Genomic DNA, 22070 nt, shown 5'->3' with positions numbered 1-22070 from the left:
AGAGAACTTAATAAATCATGCCTTGCGTCTTATTCTGCGCCCGAGAGTATCGAGAAGACTGTCACTGTAGAACTATCAGCCCAGGAGCGGCCATGTGCTCGACACTCAAGGCAGGCTTCAGTAAGACGGCTCGACAACCGTTTGACAACGTATTCAAATGTGAAGCTGTAATTAAAATAGTTAATAAATGCAAATATTTATGATTAATTTGCATAGCACTGAAGTCTTTATACTGTATATAAAACTTAATAATAAAATCAGTTAACTTTTTTAGAAGAGGCAGGTTGCCCTCCCTATTGATGTCCAATAAAATGGCACAGTCTATTAGGAGCGGTGACCTTCACAATGGCAACCAATTGTCTGTTCTTTTTTCTGGAGCAGGCAGCAAGCAATCTGCCCCCAGCCATCTCTTTCGCAAAGGACCAACAGCCATGATTCATGCACCCTTATCCCCAATGTCACACACACACACACACACACACACCACCCCACCCCCCCCCCCCCCCCAACCAAAGCACTGAAATATTCATAAATCCCCTTCGAGCCAGCGGCTGAGTGCAAGGCCATTACTTTTGCCATTGTTTGAAAAAGAAAAATTAAAAATCAGCTTAGCTCCCACAGAAGAGGCCCACAGTGACACGCTTTTGGAGAGTTTGGGGGAGCTGGAGAGCTGTGCTGGAGTTATGTGCTGCTCTGAGTGACCTCCAGAGTCAGTTTGACTGATTTAAAGCACCCGTCCTCATCTTTCTCATCTCTTTCCAACTCACCCCATGGAGGCTTCCTATCTGGCTTAACAGAAAAACCTTTCAGAAGATGCACGAGGGTGGCGAGAATGTGACATCTGAATTGCTTCTTGCAGTAAACACATTCATGGCACTTAGGCGGAGCGTGGCTATAAATCCCCCGTGAAATCAAGACGGTAAAAGAGTCTAGATGAGCCGTTTTTACACGGCTTCCAAGACCAGAGTTCAAACAGATAATGGCTTAAGATACGGGTACAGCAGTGAAATCTATGGAACATACAAACAAATGTAGCACCTACTACTCCCATCAGGACGTCAGTTCTATCAGTTTCTGGATCAATATGTGTTTCAAAAAGCCAAATTTGTGATGGTGATCAATAACCAAAGACATTTGTCAACCCGTAGGTATTTTACTTAACCTTTTTATATGTAGTAATCATTTTTAATACAGTATCCCTTCTATAGTGGATACAGTTCATATCAGTGAGTAGGACCACTTTGTGGTTTTAGAGGATTAACTGGATTTGTGTCAATTATTAATTTGTTAGGCTCTTCTTCCATTTGATTAGTGAGAACAGAGATCCCCATCTGTTGTTTTTGTTTTGTTTTTGTGCGTTAAGTGTCAGCATGTTTAGCCTCATTCTAGTTTTATGTCCTCCCGTAAAACCTGTGAGTAATGCATTGTTAATGTTACATTTTGATTTATTATTTGGTTAACGACAGGCAGAGCTGGAGGAGCAATTTATTATTCAAACACCTTATTTACATCCAAATAAGCAACCACCAAAAGAAATCATAACTAATTGCTAATGAATTATGGTCTATGATTAATTTCTTTTTTAAATTCAGCACCCAGAGTTTTGACATTATCAAGTGAGTAATCAAGGAAAGATCAGAGAGGAGAGAAAGTAGCGTGATGAATAGCAAATCAATTATGAAAATCTTAAATGACAATAGCAAAAGCCTTGCAAACGACATAATGCAGGTGCAAACATCCTCTGTCTCAGTCAACAGGCTCAGGCATTGACAAACGATACCTTATTGCCATGTGTTAAGTTTAGTTTTTAATCCTACGTTCACCACCAGTTAAACTAATTGCACACTCCCACCACATAAACTATAAAGCATCCCACACATGCACCTATTCTGTTGGGTCCCTGAGGACCTGCAGAAACCTATCCCCACATTGCAACCCTCTCTTGTTCTTTGGCAGCCAATTCGGAAATGTCAGACATCAGAGTTATTGAAAGCATAAAAAGCTTTCTGCCCTACCTGCTCGCTCTTGAGAAAAAAATATGTAGCTTGATCTATGATGCCCTTGCATGCAGGTTGCTTCTTTATCTCTTGCAGCACTGCACAGTTAACATGACAAAAGCTGTCGGGCAGACCCTCATACTAATTCATGATATACCGACAAAAGATACCTACACATGTTCAACATCAGATGCACACATACAGGTGTAGATATTTAGAAAAGTGACAAGATAAGGGTGAACACGTATCTCTCTGTCAGTTTTGTGATCTTGCTCATTGATCTAGGCGGAGAAAGACCCTGGTTATATCTGTAGTACTAGTGGTTGAGAAAGAAACAAAAACTGGAGATAGAGTTGTTCTCCTACAGCAGCAGCCCAGAGGGACAGAGATCCATTGTAAGGTGATCCTGTCCCCTGTCAGCTTCACGGTCACTCTCTCTCCATCACCTGAACTCTAATTGGAGAGGCGCATTACCCATCTCCTGTACTTAACGCGATTGAGATGCTCTTTGCCTTGCACCCTATAAAATGAATCTACCACCAGTTCACCCGTCAAAAGCAGTTAAACAGATACAGTAGGTCTGTCCTACGATCAGGGGTTAAAGAAAGAGAAACTGTGCATGTGGGTGGATGTACAAAATGATATGTGTATATATTATGTATGAAATTATACTTGCACAAAGTGAACTGTGCACATGTACTGTGTGATAGAAGCAAATTAAATTAAATAAACCGGGAGTGTGCACATACACATTAGGTGTGATGTGGTATTAGCCCTGAAGTAGCTTCTGTAGCCCCTGCGTCGCTTGGGGTGCACTGAGGGTGCATCCCCTGCATTGTCTCACCCCCATTTTCCATGGTCCAGATGCAAGTCACCTGAGGAACTCAATTTACTTAACAACACAGGTGTTCCAGTAAGCTGTATCATTTATCTTTAACATTGTGTTAGTATGGTGTTGACTGCACTTAATGGTCCTTTTAGGCAGTAGTTTGTAGTGGTGTTGCATTGCATTACATAAGAGGAAGAGGGATGTATATAGCCTATATTAGCTATTTTTGTTGTGTTATATATTTATGGCAGTTTGTGAAACCATATAGAAACTCCCGTTAAATTCTCTGAATGTATTGTTTTAGTGTTAATACTGGATTTCATTCAATTGCAAATGAAAGCGTTTTTTATTTTTCAATACGACATGAACGCAGCATTACTGTAATCTTATCTACATTGTAAAAAATGTCCCGCGCACTAAACGGCTGTACTTTAATTGTACCAAAATGACAACAATGTAGCACAGGATGTATCCCATATACAAGTCCACTGTGTAAAAGGTTAACACCTGTATTCAGGAACACATTAAGCAGCTGGGAGCCAAGCTGACATATAAGATCATACATAATGTATAGAAATACATAATGGCTTGCGCAGAAGGGATTGGTTGTCAAATGTCATCTCCCTCCCGACCACATGCTACAAAAGGCTGGCTTACAAGAGACCATCAAGCATGACACGACCAAACATGATTGCCTCACAAAACATAATTTGTAGCTCAGCCACAATCCATGTTCAAAAGGACGTGAAACATAAACAACACAAAGCCAGGGAATGGGTTGTCAAGCTGCCCATTCCTTTACATTTTCTTTACCCCAGCCCATTCTGTTATACTCAAATATATACTGTGTTGTCTGCAGATGAGAAGTGCTCATTGCTCAGTACAAATCAATACAGCAATCTATATAAAAACAGATGATTTCATGAGCCTTGTAAGAGTGGCTGGATGAGGGATGGTCCTTCAAGGAGTCTGCCAAATGATACTGAGTTTAAGGGAGACAGAAGTGAGAGACTGCTGCAGAGAGCAGGAGAAGGAGGGGGTGGTCAGAAAGAGATATTTAGAGGAAAAACAAGAAATAAAAAGCAAGCGAGAGACAGAGAAAGGGTTAAATACTAAGATAGGAGAAAGAGCAAGAGGGGGAAGAATTAGAAAGAGACAGAATAATGAAAGCTGAGCTATAACCTACCCTGGAGGTGATTGTCTCACTCGCACTCACACATACATATATAAAAACACACACACACACACACACAGTATATAGGCTTGGTGTGCAATCAACATACAAGGCCATCTGCCAAGCACAGCCAAGGCTTCGAAGAGAGTGAGCGAGAGAGATGAGGGAGGATGCTCGAGAGAAAAAGAGAGTTAAGTACAAGAGATACTCATTGGTTTTCTCTGCAGATATTCCACATCTCCATTGGAAACCTTCGCTGTGTCTTTATGGGTCAATACATCTGGATAGCAGCACCATTTAGATCGCACATAAAGAGGACTTCTTTGGGCATCGATTTATCTGGGCTTTACATCCACAGCTCTCTGTAGGGAGACACATTCTCTCTCTCTCTCTCTCGCTCTCTCTACAATGCCAGCCACAAATCAGTAATCGCTTATTACTCAACAGTCACAGCTGAGCGAACGGCGAGCCAAGTCGGCAGACGGTTCTACGGCCTTCGAACATTGGACCGCCTCCTGATGAGCCAAAGTAGGCCACGGGATTGAGAGCCGAGAGATTCCTCTTTTCTTTTCAAGTCTGTGGGGATTTTGCACTGCTATTACCAATCAGTCGAAGGCAGTCCGTGTCATTTCCCTGCAATACGTCATTAAGGATGTTTGATTTTCTGAAGGGGGTCCTCCTGTTTTACACATAGTGGTGCACACATACAAAGTAGCAGGCAGTCTCCGGCCTGTAGCTGTGCGTGTTGCCCTGAGCACATCATTTTTGCACTCTGCCCTGACTGGACAGCTGTGTTCCGACGTAGCGGCTGTAATACACACAAGGAAGTTGTTCTTTTAAATCTTACAGAACAGCTTTTTTTGCGGCCTTTTTTTAAACACAGTACTCTTTGTTGAAACTGTTTGAATACAACAACGGTTCTGTATCTGTGGCAGAAACGAACCCGACTCCACTAGAGGAGTGAAGTACTAAACAACTCCAAGCTTACGTATCAGAATAAGCTTTTTGGCCAAGTTAGTGTGTCACATACAAGGATATGGACTCTGGTTTTTCGTTGTGCTGTACTTACACAGAAATAGACAAAGATAAAAAAACACATTTAATTACTATGTACAGATGTATATAGCTAGCATTGCCTCAGACGACATTTACATAAAGTTGAGGTTGTCCGCTGTAGTGCTGGGCAGCAATACCAGATTCACAATGAACAGCCTATGGCTATCGCTCCATATGTGTGAATCGCCTGTTAGTCAAGGTTGTTGCTTACATTAAGTTCATATAAGATGTAGAGTAAGGTGTACTTTACTCACGATGCACAGCATATAAAGAGAGGTTATGCATTTATCCTAAAGCAGGAACAACGCTGACTAGATTCCAATACATAAAAGAGGGTACAACATAAACTGAGGTTATATTACAAAAACATAAATAATGAAAACCTGGAGAGATGCTTTAGATTAAACGTTCATTTGATTCCTGCATTACTCTACAAATGGTCTCGACTAACTAGTGCGTTTCCAACATTATTGATGAACAAACCTTATTGAAAGTGAACTGTTCACATTAACTGCAACAGCCAGCTAATTTAAACAGCTCTGGGCCAGCAATACTTCATGATGTGCCAGGTGAATAGTATTGGAACAGTTAATAGTCAAATTCATTCCATTCCTTTTCCTTTATTGCCCTAAAGCGCTCTCCAGACAGAGGTTTCATGGCCACTAATGTTCGAGTCGGGTAATTAGCAGAATAGCACAGAGCTGTGAGCTGATGGAAGTGGTGGGAAAATTATTTTTTTGTGTTCTGTAGAGTCTATAAAATATGTATTTGGATAGCATAAAAACGAGGTTCATTTCTATTTCTGGAGGAACGAAGAGCCCAAGTGGCATGACAGGTCCACAGAGCAGCCAAAGTACCCCGCTGGATCGGACCCTTTTTACTGATTTCTCTTCATAACCAGCAACCAGCAGTTATTTCATTCACAAATCCCAGTGCAGGTGAAGACTAAAAAAAGACGATGATATAGAGATTCAAAGTAAGGATTCTGAAATAAGGTTATTAAGACTCATAACTACTAGATCATGATTACTAGATCAATTACTAGACATTCATTCAGATACGGCATGGACCAGCATCTGTAGCATGCATGCTAATGACATGTACTAGGACAGGGGTCTTCAACGTTTTTCGGGCCAAGGACCCCCAAACTGGTGTAGCGCGGTGCAGGGACCCCCTACTGTGTATATTGTATAGAAGAGGTCTGTGCGACGGGGGTATTTTAGTTCACCCCTCTCCTTTCCTATACTCTGTCTCTGACTGTAGGTGTGTGTCGCCGCCCTACGCGAAGTACAGCGGAGGAGGGAATGTTTTGTTTTGTTGTTTTTAATTACTTTATCTACAAACAATTTTGCGACCCCCCTGCAGTACCTCTGCGGACCCCCCCTGTTGAAGACCTATGTACTAGGATATTAGCATGCTAACATTTAAAGTGAACATTCTGACTGATGCTTTAAATGTTTAAGATAAAGCAGCATCTCATCAGTTTCTGAAAATCAAATAATACAAATCGGAAAATTACCATTTAATTCATTAATATAAATTAAATCGCTACATATATTTATAAACATATTTACTGTACAATTAGTCCCATCAATTTTGTAAAAAGGTTTTTGTTAGCTGTTTAATGGCAGCATCACCACACAGCTACAACATTCCCCTCACAGCTAGAGAAATAATCAAAATGGATCATTTAACCGCCTCTGATTATAACTAGAAGCAAAAATAGCCATTATTGATCCTTCACAGTGATGAACTGTGCAATGGGCCAAATCTGTAACAGAACCAAAATAACCCTTAAAAAAGAAATGCCGGAAAGACCGTGTCAGACAGATGTTGTCGTCCCATTAAAAGTAATGTGGGAACAGACTGGCTCAACAACTACCACTGCCTGATATACTTGCATGAAACATGAATGATGACAAGAAGATGGATGCTGATACTCTTCCCTGGACTTTACTTTACACCATAGAGAGACAGGCCAAATGTCTACTGTCTGTATGTATGTATGTAGGACTTTTGAAAAAAAGAAAGCTCCACTCTTTAGTTGCAATTGTATGCCGGTGTGTGATTCTGATTTCTCCTTGGAACCACACACACCACAATCAGCAAAAGGGGAGTGTGCTGTACTGTCATGTAGCCAATACAGCTGCTACTTTCTTGCTCATTTGGGAGTGTATGGCATTCTTTCTGAATGGTAATTATGAAGGGTAACAAAAGGGGCATTTAGAGACAAAGGCGGGTTTGGAGTGAATGGGCAAGCTCCTATGCACAACGAGTGTTCAGACTCCAAGTGCTGTTTCAAGAGACGATATGAGGTAATTATGCAGGAAAACCTGCAGGGGGGAGAGAAAGGAAGGAGAGGAGCAGAGGAAGGGAGATAGGCTGGGGTTGGCTTAGAGTCTATAGAGAGCGAGACCAGATAGCACCATCTGCATTCTGTACAGGCACTGTCCGTCTGGCCCGCTGCTGCCTTCAATAAAAGCTGGCGCTAAGACAGACAGCAGGCAACAGAAATGCATTCAGACGTACAGTATAGTCCTAGCCCTCACACACGCAGATGCAGGAATTTGCATCTCACCAGTTACCAATTGTGTGGCTACAAGGTTTCACCCCAGTCTATTGCAAGATGGCCTTCATTGAATTAAATGTCAATTAGGAGCCGATAGCCCTGATTTAGGGATGTTAGCAAAACTATGACATTATCACAAACACAACCTATGTGTCCAATACATACACTGATTGTACAGAATATCAATGGCACTTGTTTTTCTCATGAAATCCATAAAGTATTAGAGGAACCAAGCCAATACTTCTTAGTTTCCCACAGTTTTATATAAATAAGGACATAACTTAGTTAAGAAAAGGACTTGAAAACGTCTAGAGTTCAGATAAATAATACACCAAAGGAGGATTATCTGGTAATAGGTAGACAAAGACTAATAGATATATTGACAATAATAAAATATATTGATATCAGGAACTAACTACAGCTATAATGTGCAGTTTAAGTGCTGCTTTATCACAGTGTTTGATTGCTCTTGCTGCACTCCTACTAATACGAGTCCCTGGAGCAGACCCCATTAGAAGAAGCAGTAAAATAACCTGCATCAATCCCATGATGGGTTTCCATTACATGATCCAAAATGACACCATAGAAGTAAAATTGGAATCAAACCTAGTGATCAACAGGATATTTAAAAGACTGGCTAAAGGCCATCTTACCTCTCTGATCTTGTCGCGTTTCTCTTTGGCGTCTGGCTCTGGTGGCTCACCATCACTGACACCCACTACTTTTGGCATGGGGACGGGTGGCAAAGGTTTTGGCAGAGCATCTTTCTTTTTCAGTTCCTCCATTACTTTGTTCTTCTCCGTCTGAATCTCAGCCTGCAGCTCCTCACGTGACTTTCTCAGCTTCTCCTTTGCCTCCTGCAGTGCGCGCTCATGGTCTGCTCGAATCTTGTCCCGCAGGCTCTCCTCCTCCTCCCTGTAGGAGGCAGGAAAAAGGCAGAAGGTAAAACATTCTTTGTTTAGATTCTTCCTCTTTTTTAAATGAAATAATAATGAACACACTGAACATAGATGATGACTGTATTAGAGATGAAAACAAGGCAATGTTACGCGTGTTTGCAGTGTGAAATATCACCTCAGCCCAGGGGTGTCAAACTCATTTTAGTTCAGGGGCCACATACGGCAAAAGTACAGAATCCTCCCCAATAAACACCTGCAGGAATAAAACCAACCCAAAAAAGACTAATAGGAAAGCAACCTCTCCCCCCCCCACTACTCTGCAATTACATCTGCTCCAGGAAAAAAGGGCAAGTATAGAGGTGCACAATCAAAAGTCAAGCAGTGCCAGAATGAGAAACATCATCTTTGGTTTCACATGGTAGAAACAAGCCCCAGGGTGCTGACACAACTCTACCCCATGAGGACGTGGGTCAGTAATGAAAAACAAACACAGCAGGATGCTCAAGCAATGGTGACAGGACGACCATGACACTGTTCTTCTGCTGTTACTGAAGGAAGACTTAAAAATCATCTTTGAATCTCGCTTGGCTGTTCACAAATACAATCACAGCCAAGTAATACACAAGGTCAGCTGTTCTCCAGGTGGACGAGCTTCCTGTAGGGCAGGAGGCGGCTTGTTGGGGTACATCACCCTGTGTCTGTTACCTGAAGACCGAAGCAATCTTTGTGTTTGGGCTGGGAAATACTGTACCTTTAACTAGCTATCATTACATGTATAGGTCATTCATAATTAATCACATTCAGGAGTTGTGTGCGGCGTTGGAGGACATGAATTCAAACGTGGCTTTTATTTGTTCAATGTCAGAGAAGCTGTTTTACATTTGACATTATAATTTTAGTCTTAACTAACACCCAAACCCTGCCCTCCACTCGAACACGTGCACCCACTATTAACTGTGGAAATAGCATTTTCATTTAAGCTTTAAATATTTTTTAAATCAGCGTGAATGGGTTTTTGCTCCTTTAAGTGTTAACCTATTTGTTGTCTTGCACGAGGCAACAAACTAAATTACCAAACATCGACATGATATGAACGGAATAAGGAAGAAAGAAACTAAGGGCCCAAAAAGAGGATTAATTTCCCTCGACAGTCAGTCCCTAAAGCTTTCATCAACCCTGTTGTGTTGCTTAAATTGCCAGCTCCAAAATTACCTTTAATGTGAAATATCAAGGATCAATATATGTGGCAGTTTGTGCCATGGTTCGCCTCACAATTTAAAAGAGTCTCAATGTGTTTAGATGCAAGTTGCAAAGTACAATAAATATAAGAAATCTTGAAAATAACTGTGTGTCATCTGAGTGCAAACATGTGAGTCTGTTTATTAATGACCGTGTGATAAAAAACAGGAAATGTGGGAGGAACCAACGGCCTGCTGCGATCCCTGTGGACTCAGCTGCAATCCTCCACAGAGCTGCACGGCTCAACATCTCTGGGAAAACAATACTACAAGCAGAGTGAGGTGCGAGTCAGCGACAAGGAGGTTTGGTGGAATAACCAAGGCACAAAGCACACATCATTTAGCATGCCTGCCGCCTTCAGATGGCTGGAAAGAGAGTTTATCAACTGAAAGTAAAGGTCTTCATGCATGGAAGCTGTTGTGGGTGAGAGACTTGTCTGTGCAATTAGACACTACGTTAATTTGCACATTCACATCACAGCACCTCCCCCGCACCTAACCCTGACGCCCCTTTACTACCACTTCCCGTCGTTGCACAGGGATAATATTGACACCATTGTATTCGCAATGGCTGAAAATGGGGGGTCAGGACTTGGTTTTAAGTGTTTACAACCTTTCCTAACCCAACCCTAGCCCTGGACCATAGGTCTTCAACAGGGGGTACTGCAGGGGGGGTCTTTTTTGCACATGCAACAAGGGAACAAACATTCATCCATCGTTCCCACTAAAGTTCACGGTGGGTCGCCAAAGTACCAAACAGGCACAGGTGAGGGGGAAAACGACGAGAAGTAAAGTTGCAAGAAGAATAATGGAGGCAGTAAAGAGATGAATACAGAGAAAAATGTGAATGAAAAGGTGGAGAGACGATTACTTAGGACAAAGAATGGGCTACCAGAGGAGGAGAGCTGGAAAAGACTGTGTGTGATCAGCTTTACCCATCCATTTGCCATAACCGCTTATCCTGCTCAGGTTCAAATGGGGCTGCAGACTCTCCCAGCATGCACTGAGCAAGAGACACTGTAAGCCCATTTCACCAGTCCATAACAGTTCATAAAAGATATGAAGAATAACGAGGAAATATAAAGTGAACGAAAGCGATGAAAGAACTGAGACTGAGACACAAAGGCGATGAGGAGGTATTCATGTTCAGGAACAGGAAAGACACAGACGTTTTATATTAATTATCCTTCACACAATGCCATGTGCATCCATTTTATAATTCTACCATTCATGACTCCGAGTGTGGGGCCAACAGAGACCAAAATAAAACAGCTTCCGAGTTATGCAACATCGCCCTGGAAACAACTCATAAATATTCATATCGCAACTCAGCGTGTCTGACTTTAATTGATAGAAAACATATTTTGCAACACCAAGATGGCAATTACTGTGTATATGCTAGTGCCAGTGAATGCATGCAAGAATGTTTCAAATGTGCTGCATTTACTTTGTGGGGAGTTCATGTTGATGTGTAATACACGTGTGTGTATTGTACTTCCCAGTTTGCTTTCGCTTGATGCGAATATGTTGTTTCGAATACATCTTTCCATTCTGTGTTGAATCTGTGTGCACACATATTTGAGTCTTCTATTCCAAGGTCTGTGAGAATGCGTGCGTGCGTGTGTGTCTCTATGAGTGTGTGTCTACACCCATGGGGTTTCACGCCTCCTCTGTATGCCATCCTCTGTGCCTCTGAGTGAGTGTGCCCTTAGCAACATGCATTTAAATGTGATATTTAGACGGTGCTGATGTTAGATGACTGGCTAATGTCTATATGCGTGTTCGTTCACATGCATGTGTGTTTATGGGTTGCGAGGGAGCCTGACAAAAGAAAAATTAGGAGGGTAAATTGACACCATCATCTCAAATTGGTGCGGATTATGCTCCATGTACAGAGAGTGTACAGAGAGATTTCAAAACGGTTCTGGAGCAAATTCATTCCCACACAAACATACATTAGCCTTCTGCACCCTCATCTCTCTCCCTGTGCATGCCCCTCCTCCCCCTTTAATCTCACGTCACTCTTTCCTTTTCCTCCGAGCCATTATCATACTCACTCAAGCATCGCCAAGGATTCCCTTCGAGTCTCATATAATGTCAAACATGCAATTAAGAGCACGTCAACAGCTGCCTGACTCAATTACTTCGACAAAGACAAGCGTGGACTGCAGCTATTGAGCACCCAGGTGACCACGCCTACACCTTTAGCTTACTTACATCGTCCCACGATCAAAATTTGATTGAAACAAAGAAACCCCCACCTTCCTAATTAGTTGTTTCAGCCATGTCAGGCCTCCAGTAATCCCTTCCTTTTTTTTTGTCCATCAACCTGCCACTGGAATTATTTCTTCACTGTTGTCATGAAATCTGTTGCTCAGCAAAAGCCAGCCCTTTCCATGGCAACTGGAGAGGAGCAGCAGTTGTCCGTCTGCCTGGTGGGCTATCTAAGAGAAAGGTTTTTTTTGGAAACAAGGCTCTGAGGAGAGCAGCACAGGCTAAATGCCATGTAACCATGGCAACAAACAGAGACTTACACACACGTAGGAGTTCATAGACCGCAAGGCAAGTCCTTCCTGCAAGGGTATAAGACTGCAGGGTTATTAGTGACTGCTAGGGCTGCACCTAACGATTATTTTGTAAATCAATTTAAATAATGATTATTCTTTTGGATTCGTCGATTAGTCTAAAGAATTGTTTTATTTATTTTTTCACAGGGGGGGTGTGGGTGTGTTACAAGGTAAGGCAGGCAAATCTATCCATCGTGTGTGCATCACTACAATGAAGTAAGATTACTATTATTATGTTACACTTCCTGTCTTCCTATCTCTACCTTCTTATGTTAAAAACTAAAGATTAAGCAGCAAAATAAAACCAAACACTGTGGGCTCTGCATGGTAATGAACCTAGTGTGTTCCTAACAGCCCGTCAGTCCAACGAAGGGCAACTCTGCATCCACACTACAGTGAGAACATCCTTCATACCGTTCAGACCGTGCAGCAGAGGCAGCGAGACATGAAAAAAAAACTGCCGAAATGGGTGAGCCAAATATACTGCCCACCCAAGTAAAGTATATGTGTGGGAAACTGCACACGGGTTGCTCTACGTAAGTCTTATCAGTGTTTCCCACACCGTGCGAAGGTTGGACGTGCTGCTGCACTCCGCTAATCCCAGTACGGTGGCGGACTACAGCAAGGCATGGAGCATGTTCCCACTGTAACAAAACATGAGCTCAATCGAAAAACACATGGAATAACAAGTTCCTGGAGGATCACAAAGGCTTGTGTCGAGAAGCCAAGGCCTCTGCTGAATAATTTAAATCAACAAACAGCCTGCTTGTCACACAGATTTTCATCTCTTTGACAAACTAATGAAAAACTAAAACAACAACTGATTTCTGAGAGCTCATCAGATATTTCACAGTTGTAGCTCTTCTGTCTTTTGTGTTTCGTATGCAAAGGTAGAGTGGTCTTGGTGCCATCTGCACACATCAACAGCCATATCTACTCCCGACAGGAGACTCAATGAATAACAAATTGCGGTAGGGTGGGATTTTTTAAATGCTGAGAGGTGCTCTGTGGGCTAATCGGTGTCCACTTCTCAGCAGATGGAAATTAGTATAGAGCATAATGGTGCAAACACGTCACACTAAATGCTGAAGATTAAAAAAAGAAATAATGATTTCATAAAACTGTAGCCTATGACCATTTGGAAAGAATTTAGTTGAGACTAGACGAAACTGTAATAGTCTCTTTTTATACTGGTCCTAAGTAACTCGTTTAAATTTACTGCTCTAATTGCCCGTCTACTGCCGACATAAAAGTCTCACTTTTTATATCTGCTGAACTCATCCTACGCCATGCCTCCACCCAATGAAAGAACATGAAACTGCTTAGGACTGCCATATTTAACACAACTGAAAAAAACATTTGAATACCATTCCACAATCCTCTGATTAAAAGAAAACATTTGCGTCAATCCGACAAGCATATTTCTTAATTTATCTGGGACAAAAGAAAGATGTAAGAACGTGAAACAAATGCTTTCTCTTATCACAAAAGAGTCTCCTGTGCTAATGCAGGACAGATAGCATAAGTCCTTGAGAGGAGAACTGCAAAAAGCTATACAACACTGTACTGTATACAGTCAACGCAGGATAAATGCATTAGAAAATAAAATCGTGGAATTTCACTGGTATTGGCATCGACTACTAAACTTCTGGTATGGTGACATCCCTAGTAGAAACATTATATAAATCCAAATCAGGAGAAGTGCATTAAAAGGTGGGCTTAGACAAAAGCTTAGTTATAAGCAAAGTTATCCCTGTGTGGGGAATTTGGGTAATTCAAAAATCTCTTACTTTTTGTACTTACTGTCACCTTAGTCCATCTCTGACTCGTGAGCACAAAGCGTTTGCATCTCGTCAAGCATGTCTAAGCCACAAAGCTCTCATGGGAAGAGTCCATCAGAGTTTCAAGTTAAGAGATGTTGACAAGTCCGCCTCCTGCTAGCCCATAAACACCATAAGTGAAGAGAAAAGGCCCTTGTTGGAGGTCGTTATGGCGGCAGAATTGTTGCTTCTTGTGAGCTGTAGCTCCCGGGTTTCCCTTCAACAAGAACCATCAGCTTCCATGTGCTGCTTTTTCCACATGACCCCCTTGGCTCAAATGGAAGGTGCATTGCTGTATGTGTAACGGCTCTCCCAAACTTGACTGTGGGAATGTAATAGCATCCTTATTCTTTAAATTCTCTCTCAGCCCCATCAAGCATGCCTCCAAGCATATTCACAACTTCTCCGTCTCCTGTTTTTACTCGTAGCCTTGTCATCCATCTTTGCGCCTTCTCTGAGTATCAATTATATGAATGCTGTCAAAGCAGTTTGCAAAAATAAAGTAATCTAACCCCATATGTAAACAATACCCATCTGAAACACATATACTAGAATACTTAATCCTCAGTATCTTTAATAGAAAATAAATGTTTTGTGATTTCTCTCTCTCTCTCTCTCTCTCTCTCTCTCTCTCTCTCTCTCTCTCTCTCTCTCTCTCTCTCTCTCTCTCTCTCTCTCTCTCTCTCTCTCTGCTCTCTCTCTCTCTCTCTCTCTCTCCTCCTCTCTCTCTCTCTCTCTCTCTCTCTCTCTCCTCTCTCTCTCTCCTCTCTCTCTCTCTCTCTCTCTCTCTCTCTCTCTCTCTCTCTCTCTCTCTCTCGAGAGATAGATAGAGAGAGAGATAGAGAGAGAGAGATAGGAGAGAGGAGAGAGAGAGAGAGATAGATAGATAGAGATGAGATAGAGATAGATAGATATATATATGATAGATAGATATATATATATATAGATATATAGATATATATATATATATATATAGATATATATATATATATATATATATATATATATATATATATATATATATATATATATATATATAAACACACAAACAAATGTGTACAAAGACATAAATAATTCATCCATCTTTCTCCCTGTATGTTTCAGGTGAACACCTGAGCCTTGACAGCCTGTACCCATGTTTAAATCCAGCACTTCTGACCTACATCATGGCTGGCTGGCTGACTAATGCCTTCAAACCAAACACAGCAGTCCATCTCCTGCAGCTAGCACAAGCCGACCATAAAACAAATAAGCACTAAGCCTGGTCGGTTGCTATCCAGCTAAATAAGAGTCTGATGATTGAGAGGTTCAATCACCAAACCTTTGGAGAGAGAAATCCTTAAAGATGCTCCCATGTTCCCATTTTTTCGCTGACAAAAACAATACACAAGAGCATTTCTATCAACAATAGAAGACAATTCTTTTCACATTACTATAGTTGCTGTTTATAGTCCACTAAAGGGTAATGGTGGGTGTATGGTTAAACCAGAACAGCCTCAAAGTGGCATTAGAGGGAAAAATGGGGTTGAACTGAATCCATCCATCTTAATGTTGAGTTATGGAGCATTTGCAGCCTCTGCTACCCAAGCTGTAGAAAAGAGATTTATTTCCGAGGATTTGATCCTGGAACTTCTGGCTGCTGCAAAAAGCGTACAATGACAATCAAAGGGATCTTCTTCTTGCTAATAACTGACACAACATTAAAACAAAATCGTGGTACTCAACTAATTTATTCCTTTTTATTCTGCCCTTGTTTAGTACAATCGGAATCATGCAGGCATTCTTGCAATTCTTCATAGCCTCGAGACGTTCCCCAAGAGCCATGACACTGATAGAATAAATCCCCATAAGGACAGAGATCCCATTTCCTATCCCCAGGAAAAGCATACTCTAATACAGCTTGTGTGGCTGCGCCAGTTATGGAGAAGGTGGCAAATTCAGAAAGGTTTATTTGAAATTCAAGCCTCGGAAACCTGAGGGCCAATTCTTAATTTGCCGTTAAGCGATCTCACTTTGATCCCATTGCTTTAACTGACAGGGAGCCATTGTGGAGCAAGGCTTGCAGCTCCAGTGTTTGGCAGGGATGGGATTTGGTGAGATGCTTTGTAGTTAAGCACGGTCACATCGTCCCTGAGGACTGAGAGCCTCTCTCACTCTGGCTTTCTCTGCCTCTCTCGACCCCTCTCCAATTACCTCTCCACTCTTATTCCCGAGTTTGTCTCTTTTTTGGGTCTCTTCTTGTCTTTCCGTCACTAAAAACTTACTGTGTGGCACTCATGCAAACCACTTCAAACAAGTGTCTCTTTTTTTTCTTGCTCTGGCTTTTAAGAGGTCTCGTCACCACTGCTGCACTCCAGGGAGATGACAAATGGGAAACAGAGTGAGGCACACTCCCAATGTGTACTACTGATTTGTTTCTCACACACACACACACACACACACACACACACACACCTTATTCCAAGTCATTTGTAATGTCAACAATAACAAATGGCCACAGAAAATAGACCATAGTTTCATTTATTTTTTGTTTTCCTTTCCATCCTTCATCCACACCCCTCTCACCTCCTTCATAATTAGGGATGCTGGTTTGTTCTTATACTATTTTTTTACATATAGTTCCCACATAAGAGAATCGCTAAAGTCAACATGCTACGTGTTTCCTTCCTCTATACTAGTGGGTAACCCATTATAAAAGTAATTTTACCAGGAGCAGTGATTCATTACATCTTGCTCTATCCTGTTACGCCTTGCAAAATCTGCAATTATCTTTTGAATTCTGGATACATCTCCCTCCGCTGCATGCCTCTAAGAGTAATCACAGAGCAGCTTCAAAGATCAAATGATATTGCAAACAGACATCTCTACATCTCCTGCCGACACAGTGAAACTGCTAACCAGGAGGTAACACCACAGTTGCCACGGTCACAACAGGAACACGTTCAGTCCCACATACAGAAATCAAAGAAGTCAACACACATGTTCTCTTAGCTTTGATTAAGTTATTGTCAAAAACCTCTCACCTGACTTCATTTGGAGAACCACCATTGTCAACCCTAACAAAGCTGAAATGATAACATCTACCACTTCAGGGGTAAGAGGACGTTTAATTCAACCGCTCGCAATCAAAGCTCTTATTTTTCACTTTTGTTTGTTGTCATTTATCATAAGTGGTATATCATGACCATCTTATTAAGTTAGATGCTGTTACAGGGTTGTCCTTTGTGTTGATACGGGTCATGCGAGTCACAAGCTCTTTGTTATATTAACTTTGTCACGCAAACATTCTTGTTCTTTTATTTATTTGGACAAACTTTGAAAGGCTTGAACCCTAAATAACTGTTTTTTAAAATGTCCTACTTTCATCTTTTTTGGGGAAGAGATGCCAAGTCTTTGTGGTTGCCATTTTTGATCACATTCCTTAATTAATAAAACTGTTTCATTGCAACAAATAATGAAATAATAAAAGAAAAGGAGATAAAATACTGTATTCCTCATCTCTATTCAGGGAACATCTGCATGCAGGTATGCATGATAAGTCTTTTTGATCTTCTGCTGCACTAATATGACTGCTGGGCACAGTGGGTGTTCAAAGATGACCTCAATTTGGAAAAAAATATGGTTTGTTATTCAACATTACTAAAATACCAAGTAGCCAATCTAAGGCTTAAAGGTCCAACTGTGTTTTCAAAAGATCATTAGTAGCAGAACTTGTCCAAAGGATAAATACTGTACACAACATTTTAGACTCTTGTTATCTTTCTTTTTGAGCTGTGCCTTCAGCGGACAGAAAATAAACAAGAAGATGTCAAACTGTCCACACAAAATGTTGAGTATGGTGTTACTAAGTCTCTTTTATACTTTTAGAACAATCAAATGTGTTATTGACCTTCTTAAGACTAGGTTTTACTCTTTACACAGACAGAAACCAACACACCCACAGATTGCATTTCCCATTGATTCTTATTTAATTTATTTATTTAATATATATAAAATTATTATTATTATCTAAAAGAGTAGTTTTAAACAATTTTCTGTTTAAAGAATCCAGCACAGCAGTATGCATCATATGTCTTATATTTAGTATTTCTTGAGCTGTTGCGACATGGATTTTGATTTTTTTGTGTGTGACATGTCCACACAACAACACATACAGTTGTCAGAAAGGATGATCTTATGGAGATATAATGATGAAGTACTGACATTTTTGCTGCTCCCTTCACTCTTTTCTGGGTCACTTTATGCCTCAGTGAAATATACAAGTTGTGCCTCCATATACAAATCAAACAAACTAAAATGCACAAGTCAATATTGCTATATTTTATATCTTCATCTAAACATCTCTGGGAACTTCATAGCAATTCCCAGGAATGTTGTGTTGTAGGTTAGAATTCGCTGCCACTCGTTGTGATGCTTGACAGGTGATATTCTCTAAGGCATTGTTGTGCTGTTGACTAGAGGCCTGACTTTATGCAACCCTTGTGGTGGACTTGACAGCTATGTACAAAACACACAAACACTCAGTAAGCAGGGGTTTGTCAATGTACATCACAAAAACAAAGATTTAAACATATCAAGAACGCAAAGCTTGTTGCAAGTATCATAATTAGCGTAGCTTAAATACTGTATTGCAGCAACTGAGATTGCCCAACTGGCACAAAGCTTGCATGATGTGCATTGCATGAGGAGAGAGATCCACTCGTCATGTGTCCATACAGACAGCCAAAGTGACTGGGGAGCTCATTTAAACCCTGACAAAGGCTCCTGAAGCCCAGACATATTGCCTCTACTGAAGCTTCGTCATCACCTTGATGACATCATACATCGGCACATCCTTACTTGTAGGACAGACTTGGGATTGTTGCAACTTTTTCCCCAATACTTATTCTAATATAATACCCACGTTTTGATACAGTTTACTTCACCAAGACATAATATCTTTTGATTTGAAGTCAAACTTCAGAAATGCATCAATGTTAAAGGTTGTCTTGATTCAAACTGCTTGAATAACAATAAATAATAAATAATACAGTGTTAAACAAACTCAATTGTGAATTTGATTTGGTGCCATCTAATGAACCAAGACTTTAAACTTGAGCATTCAGTGCCAACTTTTTGATTCAGTCAGTATTGTTTCATAGTATCAAACCCAACATAAGTGTTAAACCAATGCGTCATGAAGAGTGAAATGTATGCAGGCTTTTGTTTGAGCTCAACACTCCTACAGGGGAATATTCTCCTCTTTAACTTAATGAAGGACACAAATACATGCACCCTATCTCTTCTCTCACACACTCGCATTGCTCTTTAGTCAATGTGAGCAGCTGCGTCCTACAGAGAGACCAACAATGTGATCACATGAAAACAAAACAAGAGAAAGAAAGCCAGAAAAAGAGACACACAGAGAGCAGATATGATAAATAAATAAGAAAGCAGCCGTGTTAATGAGGAGATTATGCTTGATGGAAGTCCTCTCCGCATTCTTGCCGGCTGCTCGCTCTAATACCAACTGCACTAGATGAAATCTCCTGATAACAGACAAATTAATTAGGAAGAGTCTTAGTGAAATTACTATGAACATGGATCTGAAAGATGAATGTATATTGATATCTTATTCTGCATGTAGTGATCTGAAGCCCACAGAACAGAGTGTAATAATAAATAATATAGTAATAAGCTGGTAACATTATAAAAAGGCCTTGCAGTAATAGTGACTTCTTGTTTTTATAAATCTTCATACTTTTGGAGGTGCACTTCATGTTGAACGATTTAAGCTCAGCAAATATGTTTAAAAATGTTACTCCCTATGCACCAATAGGATCCATTTAGAAAGTCATATCACTAAAAATGAAACATTTCTTGTATAAGTCAAATGTATTGGAAAAACTAACAAGGGAAGATTTGTGGGCATTTGTTGCCAAGGTTTGAGTTATTGGAAATCAACACACTTGGCAGCAAGTTAGAAACTACAGAGTAAAGCAAACCCAGAAAGAGAAACAAAAAACTACTCAATGCCATATTCTTGTTGCAGCTGGAGTACCATGCCAGCCACTTTGGCAAGCAACAGGGTATTTGTAGGGCCTGTACTCCTCTAAAACTCTAGCTGGCAGGTAAAAATGCAAAAAAAGAAGAAGAAATGCCTTTAATAATTTACCAGCCCAGCGGGAAAATATATGTTCCCCAGCCTGCCCAATGAACTACAGTGAAATACAAATGTGAGTATGGAGATGGTCCTCAACGTTTTGCAATTGGGCCTAAAAGCATTTAGATGTTGTTTTAAATAATATTGGTCAACACGATGTGTCAAGGCAGAAGTATGGGAGGGGAAATAACAGGTGCATTATGATTTCTTAGAATGGATGGAAGACATACCTGCGGCTGAACTGAGTCAATGCGCCGCTATGGTTAGACTTTTTAAAAGCAGTCGTGGTGATGGGACAAAGCTGAAATTGTAATGATGTTATCCTTTAAAAGCTCCCTTTTTAGGTTCACATAAATCCAGCCCCAAGCTCGATACATTCAGCCCTGAAGCCTGGCTTTAGAAAATTGAAAACAGCTCAATAGTGGTAATGAATGTGTGAAAAGTATCTTTTATGTAGGTGAGGAACATTCATACCTCCATTTGCTCTGAATAGACTCGAGGCTGATGTTAAATAGCCATGAATCTACGAACCGGTATGGATGGTTTCATGAGCCCTCTGAAACGACTGCAGCGCCTTGGTATTCTTTCCAGGTTGAGCTGGCTTGACAGTGTTTGTACTTTTATGTGATGGAACGAGGCGCACATAGAAGCTGGTGCTCCTTTATTAGCAGACACACAGAGGAATACTCACAAGACACAAACATGGCCCAACCTAGATTTACTTTGCAGCTGAAGCGTGAAGACACAGAAATGATATCTAAGATCACATTAAATATGATAAATATATACACTTTGATGATGGCCCAGCCCTTATACATGATCTGTGGGGCTTTGATGCTGATTTATGGCCGTATCAGAGCGAGAAAAGGAAATGTAAGGCCCTGCAACACCAACAATAACTGGGAAGGCAATAAGTGGTAACACCAGGTTACTTGCGGTCACAGCAATAAACTTCATTATGAGAGGACTGCAGAGTGAAATGATTGTGCATTGCATTTACATTTTCCTCTACCTTTGGCTGTGTCTCATCCCAGCAAAAAAAAACTACAATTACCGCCTCACAATTGTATCCCTCCGCCAACCAGTCAAGTTACAGTTTACATCTATGTCTGCACAAAATGTCATCACTTCATCATTGTATTATTAGACATATGTGAAATTATCCTAATTAGCATATGAATTCTTGAGTTATGGGCAAAAATGTGGAACCTTGACTTCATCATTAAGTCCAAGTGGACATTAGTGCCAAATTTGAAAAAAATCCCTCAAGGACTTTCTGAGTTATTACGTTCACGAGGACGAGACAGATGTGAGGTCACAGTGACCTTGACCTTTGACCACCAAATTCTAATCAGTTCATCATTAAGTCCAAGTGGACGTTTGTGCCATATTTGAAGAGATTCCCTCAAGTCGTTCCTGAGATATCGTGTTCACGAGAAGAGGACGATGGGACGGACAACTAGAAACAACATAACGCCGGCGATAGCTGTGGCAAGGAGGCATAAAGAGCAAATAACACTGTAGTGCACACACTTAAAACATTGGTCACCACAGCAGACAATTGAAAACATAGTATGGGTATGAATGCTACAGAAGCAGATGTTTTACCGTAACACTTAATGTGCCACTAACATGGATGCAGTGAAACAGCAAAGGCACATTAATATAATGGCTCTAAGTGCCATCAGCAAAAGTTCCACTTGTCTCACTATCAAAAATGTTCACTGACAGTAATGTCAAATTGCCTACTGAAGTATTAGTGCCATCAGCTTTAATAAA

General features: G+C 40.8%; 1 protein-coding gene across 1 annotated transcript in view; it reads right to left on the bottom strand.

The window, feature by feature from the left end:
• The window catches only part of man1a2 (mannosidase, alpha, class 1A, member 2), a 101169-nt gene that overhangs the window by 70787 nt on the left and 8312 nt on the right, over positions 1-22070 (bottom strand). The window contains 1 exon segment of the mRNA XM_029458691.1: positions 8279-8540. Within this exon segment, the coding sequence (XP_029314551.1) occupies positions 8279-8540 (262 nt within the window).

The sequence above is a fragment of the Cottoperca gobio genome, chromosome 21, assembly GCF_900634415.1.
Source record: "Cottoperca gobio chromosome 21, fCotGob3.1, whole genome shotgun sequence".
NCBI classification, from domain to species: Eukaryota; Metazoa; Chordata; class Actinopteri; order Perciformes; family Bovichtidae; genus Cottoperca; species Cottoperca gobio.
Note: the sequence above shows the minus strand (reverse complement) of the source record. Positions and strands in the feature narration are given on the sequence as shown.